Raw genomic sequence first — 7916 nt, 5'->3', positions numbered from 1 at the left:
TGTTCAGTTATAACCTGGTGTTTCTCCAGCCTCCTGGCATGGCTCTTCCATTAGGTTAAAAGTTATTTTTGTCACTGTGTTTGATGCATCCATTATAGAGTTTTCTGTTGGATTTAATCTAATCAGGCTAAGTAATTAGTCTCATATTCCTGAATCTTGGATCTCTTATGTTTGCTCATTTATGCCTTTTTTCTTTGTTTATGTGAAAAGTGTAGCATGCTTCTGTATCTGCCTCCTTTGTGCACGTGGTCTGCCTTCTGATTTCAGAGTTTGTGGAATACCCAGGAGCTCATGCCACAAGCATTGTTTGGTTGCCTAGAATTGTGTTTCCAGCAGTCATTATTTGCTGGCAGTGGTGTGTGTTCTCGGTTCGGTCCTTAGGCAGGTGAAATGTATTTGTGTCCCAGTGTTTAGCCTCTCATGCAACTAGGGGTTTGCTCTTTGGAGCTGTGAAAGAGGGGTGAGGAAGACAAAACTTTTGTTTGTCCCTTCAGGTAGATACCAGGTCTTACAAATTCACTGGGAGTTTTGATGTGCTCTTGGGCCTCTCTTCGTCTGTAGGAAACTGATAGTAAAAAATCACTGCAACACGTTTATGATGTACATGTGTTTGTAAGGCTCATGCGTTATACCTCCGATGTTACTTGGAACGAGGAGAGCTACAGGAGAGGCAAATCAGCCTCATGGATTTTTCCCTCTTCCAGGACTCATAGTTGGGGTGATCCTGAGGTATGGGACTCCGTCCAGCAGTGGCCATGACAAGCCTTTCAGCTGCTCGCAGGAGGACAGGCCCTTCACCACGCTGCTGGTCAACGTCAGCGGCAAATTCTTCGAGTACACGCTCAAGGGGGAGATAAGCCCTGGCAAGATCCACAACGTGGAGCAGAATGACATGTTGCGAAAGGTGAGGCTGCACCACCTCTTGTGCTTGGCTGTGTGTCTCTCCTTTATCTGTGCTTCCATCCCATTTCAATGCTGGGTAGTGTCAAGTGTCAGGATTCCTGAGAGTAACAGTACTTCAATGCTTAATTCAAAAGCACTTTCTGTGCTCTATCACTGATGGTGAAACTGTGCTCTGTTGCATGTGTAGTGCTCTCCCAAAGCCCTTGGTCTGAAGACTTAGTGTATGTTTCTGACATCTGTAGAACTCATGAAGACCAGCTGAACAAAAAGAGTCTGATGCTGCTTTATGTAAATGCAATATAAGGGAAACCGTAATTTCATAGTGAAAAGTAATTGTTTCCTTTTGGGATTTTTCCCCTAGGGTTTTAAAATCTGTTTATTGTCAGGAAATAGTTACTGCTTGCATCCCTGTAATCTGCCAAATGAGACAGTCTGGCTTGGAAGTGAGATTCACCTCTCAGCTGTTACTCAGATGTGCTATTTGGCTTTTTATTCAGTGTCTGGAATTAACCTCCTCAGGGTAGTGTAGTCTTTTGTAGATCTCTAGAATGTCTGCCGAAATACACAGAAGTGATGTGTGATCCAAATTTCTGAAAACCAGTCTCATATCTGACTTGTTTGCTCACAATAACTGTGCAGTGGCTAGACTCTCAAAAAAGGAAAAGAAGTAAGCTAAAATAGCATTTCATCTACAGCTATGTGAATGTGTGTCATGATAAGAGAGACCTTCTGCATCATTTCTACTAGAAATCTCTAAAAAGGGGGACTGTGTCTTGGACTGCTGCCAGATTATCGTTGCTCATGGATGTAATGAGTGTTTTTTCGAGATGCTGTTTACCAAGAAGAGCTGCAGCCTTGTACTGCTGTGTATGTATAGAGCTGGTCAGTGTTTGAGAGGGTCAACGTGTCTCTTTTAACAACCAGAAATGGTAGTTGTCAGAAAATGAAAAGTGGAAAAAGACCTAACAATTTGTGTATATCTGTTTCTAATTGAAATTTCACATTTTATTTTTTAGGTAACGTTTGACCCAGAAGTTTTTTTCAACATTCTGTTGCCTCCAATTATTTTTCATGCTGGTTATAGCCTGAAGAAAGTAAGTGTCATAATTTCTAAGAATAGGCCCCTTTTCATATGTGTATATATATACATGAGATTGCTGATTTGTTTGGGATTACGGTGTCCATTTCGAGCATGTATTATTTTTATGGCTGTAAAAACCATCTAATTTGTTCCATAGATTGTTAGGCCATATTGTTTTAAGAGAAAATACATGTACTTTTTAGTATAAATGTGCTAAACTCTATATTTTCTTGATGATTTGTTTTTCTTTGAACTTAGCCATCTTTTTTTGAAATGAAAAGATGTTCTGCTATGAAATTCTTTGGTCCTTCTCAAATGGCCAAAATGCAGTAAATTATGCTCTGAAATGGACCTAATCCTGAACCCTAGTGGGGATATGCCAGACCCCAAAGGGCAGAAGGGCCCAGATTCTGATGTTGTTTGAAGATACCATGAAATTGAGTTTGAACTGAAGGAGGGAAAGTTTAGGTTGGATGTGAGAAAAAAGTTTTTTCCTGTTCTGGTGGTGAGACCCTGTCCCAGGGTGCCCAGGGAGGCTGTGGCTGCCCCAACCCTGGCAGTGTTCACAGCCAGGTTGGATGAGCCTTGAGCAACCTGCTCTGCTGGGAGGTGTCCCTGCCCAGGGCAGGGGCTGGGGCTGGGGGAGCTGTAAGGTCCATTCCAACCCTTCAATTCTGTGGTTCTGTGAATTGGGGCTGGTTTTCAGTTTTGCAGCTAACACATCTCTTAAGAAGCATCTTTCTGGAAAGCGTCCTGTCAGTAAGCTACATGTAGGATTTAATACCTGGTTCAGGTCTGGTTTATTCAGTTTATTGAAGCTGGATAGAATTCACATTGCAGTAATTGAACTGTTTCCCTGAAATGGAGGTGTGTTTCTGGGTACCAATGCCAGCGAAGTAGTGTGCTATGTGTTTTTGAACAGGTGATATAACTTTTTTAAAATAAGTATATAAACCTCTTTTTCTTATGCAGAGACATTTTTTCAGGAATTTGGGGTCCATTTTGGCTTATGCCTTTTTAGGAACAGCAGTCTCTTGTTTTATTATTGGGTAAGTGAACACTGTGTCAGTTCCTTCCTATACTAAGTGCTGAGTGGATGAAGTGCTCTCTCTCTCTCTGCCTGCATGCATATGTATTTTGTGTACGTGTACACACACTTTCAGTTTAAGACAGCTAGTCACGGTTTGCTTCCGTACAATCTTTGATGCTGCTGATATTACTGTCTCGTATATGAATGTCCTGAAATACAGAAATCCTGAATTGCAATTGTGACCTTGGTTTGTCTCTCAAAGAATTTCACTCGAGTAATACTTTGAAGCCTATTCTTAGCTGAGAGCTTTTGGCCTATGTACTGTGTTGGGAGACGCAATACTGAGGGGAATTTTGAGCAGGGAAATGCTCCCTTTGGTAGAAAATCGAGCAGCCTGCAGATTCCCTGTGCCAGTTGTATGAGCAGGTTTCATTGCTTTGCTTACTGGTTTTAAATAATATGCTCTGGATCATGCATAGCTTGACTCAGCTCATAGGGAAAAGAGGAAAATGCATTTTGAGAGCTTAATATTAAAATGTGGCAGTGTCCCACTGGGCTGTAGCATAACCAGTGCCTGAAATAGTGTTGCTTGTGCTTTCCTTTGACTTGGACCATTCCATCCTCTTTCTCCTCAGGAATCTCATGTATGGGGTTGTGAAGCTAATGAAGCTGGTGGGTCAGCTCTCTGATAAATTCTATTACACAGACTGCCTCCTCTTCGGAGCGATCATATCTGCCACTGATCCAGGTAGCCTGATGAACGTTTCTTAATAACCTTTCAAAATAACCCTAGGTGTTTTGGCTGTTTATTAACAGCTCTTTATTTTCAGTTATGTTATACTGGTGTCTCTGAGGCTCTTCTCAGAAATGCATGCACGTTCCAAGTGTTTTGAAAGCTGTTCTCTGAAGATTTGGTGCTGAACTAATATGATATCATGTTATATTTAGGGAAAAATTTGTCTACCCTGTTCAAATACTTTAAATAATGTCTTCTTTCCCCTGGTAGGTTTTTTTTTTTGTTTAGTAAGCATTGAGTTTGACTGCAAATAGATGAGATTATTATATGGTCTGAATAGCAGAAATTCCTTCTTCAGCTACATTGCGTGGGACATGGGGTAATTTAAGACCAATATTTGAGGCTTTTAGGCTCTTTAGGTGGGGGGTCTTTCTCCAATGAACTTCGTGATTTACAAGCAGAAGCAGAAGAATGCACTTCTGGCCAAGTAATTCAAGTTTTTCCCAAAATAACGTAGCCATCCGTCAGTCTTGCAGGCTCATACAGGTGTCTTTGCTTGGCAGGTCAGTGTGTGGGGCTGATGTATGTCAGGGACCAGGGTAGGGAGTGATGAAGTATGAAGCTTGACATTTAAAACAGTTTATTTGAGGTGCTCAGTGGTTATTAGTGTGAAAATGGGAAGTAGCCTCTGTGACTGAGCTGAGCTCTGAACAGCTGGGGGTTGCACACAATTTATGCAAGAAAGCACTGTGTTTTTTTTGAAGCTCCTGTGTGGGAACATGTTCGAGATTGTGGTCTTTCATCTCAGGCTGAAGTTCCTTGGAAGGATGGCTATAAATATTTAGCAGTCTTTCCCTTGTTTGAATTCCGTGCAAACGCACACTCCCATGCCTGTGACACAGGCTATACTTTGGGGAGCACTTGGGATTATTAGCACTATTTTACAAAGGTTTAAATACTTGGCCATGTCAGCAATCCAGACAGCTTTTGAAAGTTGCAAGAGTTGTATAACGTTTTGTGGATTGCCTTATATAGAACATATTCTAAAAACTTATTGGGGCTTTGGTGGAAGTGCTTTGTCTGCCCCATACCCCTGAATCATGGGGCCTTGCAATGAACACTGTGCAGGTGAGAGGACAACAGAGCCATCTCATAATGAACCTGCCCTAAAACTGGTGGCAGAATTTCTTACCTCTAGATAAACGTGGCCAGTCTATTTCCCAGTTTGATTCGGATCCTGTGCTTCAATTCCTGAGTTTTGTTGCTTTAGGCAGACTGGCAAGTCTGCCCACACAGCTGTTCCTGAAGTCAGCCAGTGTTGTTTTTCTCTTTTCTTTCTGTAGTCACCGTGCTAGCAATATTTAATGAGCTGCATGCTGATGTGGATCTCTATGCCCTTCTGTTTGGGGAGAGCGTGTTGAATGATGCTGTTGCCATTGTACTATCTTCGTAAGTAACTCTGTGAATTTCTCCTCTCAAATTGCTTAAATTGCCTTTGGTATTTGTCTAAAAGAAATGCTTTTTCTGAAAAATGTTATTTTAAATTTAAATGGATTGTCTTGAACTGAATTAATAGCCCTTGCAGACATTTGCCCAGATCCCTAATGCATAGATATGCCAGAATGACATCTATGCCTTCAGTGTGGGATTGTCTCTGTTGCTTCTTGTTGTTGTTATGCAAGAAACCTTTTCTGATGCCACTTCTAACTTCTCATGGTGTTACCCTCTTTCTAGATCTATAGTTGCCTACCAGCCAACGGGTGAAAATACTCACGCTTTTGATGCAGCAGCATTTTTCAAGTCTGTTGGTGTTTTCCTGGGAATATTCAGTGGTTCTTTCATGATGGGAGCAGTGACAGGGGTTGTGACGGCTCTGATATCCTTTTTCATGTTTAGCTCTTCCAGACTAGAAGACACATTCAGGTATTATTGTGAGGGCATAGTAAAATTTGTTTCATTCTGAGTGTGAAGATGCAATCAGTATTCGTGTCACTTTCTTCTATAGAAAGGAGTTGTAGGTACCCACAGAAATCAACTTTCAATGTAACTGTGGCCGCGCTAGAAGATCTAGTGATGCTGCTGCACACTGGAAGGCAAGGGGGAACCTTAAACAGGCATGTCTTAATAATGTTTAGTTTCTTTTAACGAAACTAAACCCCCTGCTTTTTGTTGTTAGGCTTGAAAGATGCCTTGTATGATAACTGGTGTTTGATTCTATCTTCAGCAAAATCTATAATAGTTATTTCTGACCTCAGGGCATTCCTTGAGTCCTGCATTCAAACTTGCTGCCAGAAATCTGACGTCATATGTCTTGGATAAGATTGTATCTCTGTGAGAGTTAACTTCTTAACATGCTTTGCATGGTCTGTCCTGTTCTCTTGAAGCTTACTGCTGCTGTTTGGTTAGGTCTCTGAGGCATTCAGCAAGCAATTTGTGTGGCTTTTGTTTTGGGCTCAGGCAGTAAACCTTCAGCCTGACCTGCTCCAGAAATTATGATGCTTTTTCAGGAAAAAAATGTGTAAGTCTTTGCTTTCAGACTGGCTAGTATAATTATCTGTGCATATCCCAGACTGCTTTGATCTGCCTAGACTTCTGAACGCTGACTTGAAAGGGGTAAAATGTGATGTTTTGCACAATAATCATGGACATGTGACTCTTGATATTAAGCAATAATGTCTCAACTGTATCTTATTATGTACACACTGTGCAGATTTGTCTGACTGTATAATGGAAACCCTTTAAGTATGAGGGGGGAGATGTCATGTTGATGATTTAATATTCGGTCTTTCAGTTCCACTGATCTGCAGTCGATGTGAGCCAGAACCATGACTCTTCAGCTGCCTTTTAGGCCACCAGCCATCCATAGCTCTAGCTACTCAAATGCTGTGGGTTTTGGCTTGCTGGCTGAAATGCACTCAGATCCACTTTGTAAAGTCATGCTTCTGCAGCAGCAGCTGCTCCTTGCTCTTCCTGATGTTTGAGCTCTGGAGGGTGAAGAGAGGCTGGGAGTGAGGAGGCAGTTCAGGACAAAACATCTGTGGTTGCATTTTGTGTGGTTGGGGTGTGTGTGGTTTTGCTTTTTTTGTTGATCTGTTTTGGTTGGTGGGGTGGCTCAGTTAGACAATTTCATCTGTTTTCTTTTGGAAACATACATAATGTCATGCAATGCTGTAGAAGCAAATTATAAATTTGCATTTTGACCTTCATAGCAGATTAGAACCCTTAGGTTGTGAATTAAGGTAATAGACTGTTAGTGCCATAGCTGTGAAGTACCTGTAACTACTTCTTTGAGTAACAGGTTTCATGCAGTCAGCTCAGTGTCCTTCCAAAACAGATGGAATACTTAGTTCCCAATTGATGCAGATTATGTGTAAGGACTTGTTCTGGCTTTCATAGAATCATCAAGTTTGGAGGAGACCTCTAAGACCATCCAGTCTAACCATTAACCTGCCAAGGTATTGTAAACCCTAAACCTTAAATCATATCCTCTAGCACCAGGTCCAGGCACCTCTTAAACACTTCCTGGGATGGTGACTCCACCGCAGGCTATCTGGGGTTACTTTTAAAACAGTTAAGTGTTGTATCACACTATATTTTCTTTCTAAATTGCAGAGTCTGCCTGGTTGAAAAGAAGTGAGTGGGAAGGCCATGTCTAAAGAAAAAAAAATCAAGAAAACAGATAATAATTTCGTTTTAATTAACACTTCAATTTGATCGAAGTAATGAAATTATATAATGTTTTTCTTGCCTTTCTCTCACCTTCATCTTACCCCCAAAATGATGAGCACAGGTTTTAATTTCAGACTTAATGAAATGCTTTGGTATGGCTACTTACAATAACAGCAAGAGGTGTAAACAATTTATTCACAAAGCTGCCAGAAAAGACTGGAAAGGAGGAATTGGTTCTGACAAGGGTCCTTGCCTAACTTCAGGGGAGTTGAACCTCTTCCTTCTCTCACCTTCATCTTACCCCCAAAATGATGAGCACAGGTTTTAATTTCAGACTTAATGAAATGCTTTGGTATGGCTACTTACAATAACAGCAAGAGGTGTAAACAATTTATTCACAAAGCTGCCAGAAAAGACTGGAAAGGAGGAATTGGTTCTGACAAGGGTCCTTGCCTAACTTCAGGGGAGTTGAACCTCTTCCTGTCGCGTTTCCTTAA

At 41.3% G+C, this 7916-nt stretch overlaps 1 protein-coding gene across 1 annotated transcript in view; it reads left to right on the top strand.

The window, feature by feature from the left end:
• The first annotated feature begins 637 nt into the window (after positions 1-637).
• The window catches only part of SLC9A7 (solute carrier family 9, subfamily A (NHE7, cation proton antiporter 7), member 7), a 37787-nt gene continuing 30508 nt past the window's right edge, over positions 638-7916 (top strand). The window contains exons 1-6 of the mRNA XM_009085180.1: positions 638-904; positions 1920-1997; positions 2957-3033; positions 3650-3762; positions 5094-5199; positions 5485-5626. Coding sequence (XP_009083428.1) covers positions 638-904; positions 1920-1997; positions 2957-3033; positions 3650-3762; positions 5094-5199; positions 5485-5626 — 783 coding nt within the window. The remainder of the gene's footprint in view (positions 905-1919; positions 1998-2956; positions 3034-3649; positions 3763-5093; positions 5200-5484; positions 5627-7916) is intronic.

Source organism: Acanthisitta chloris, unplaced genomic scaffold (genome assembly GCF_000695815.1).
Source record: "Acanthisitta chloris isolate BGI_N310 unplaced genomic scaffold, ASM69581v1 scaffold29130, whole genome shotgun sequence".
NCBI lineage: Eukaryota > Metazoa > Chordata > Aves > Passeriformes > Acanthisittidae > Acanthisitta > Acanthisitta chloris.
This window is presented reverse-complemented; position numbering and strand designations above follow the sequence as displayed.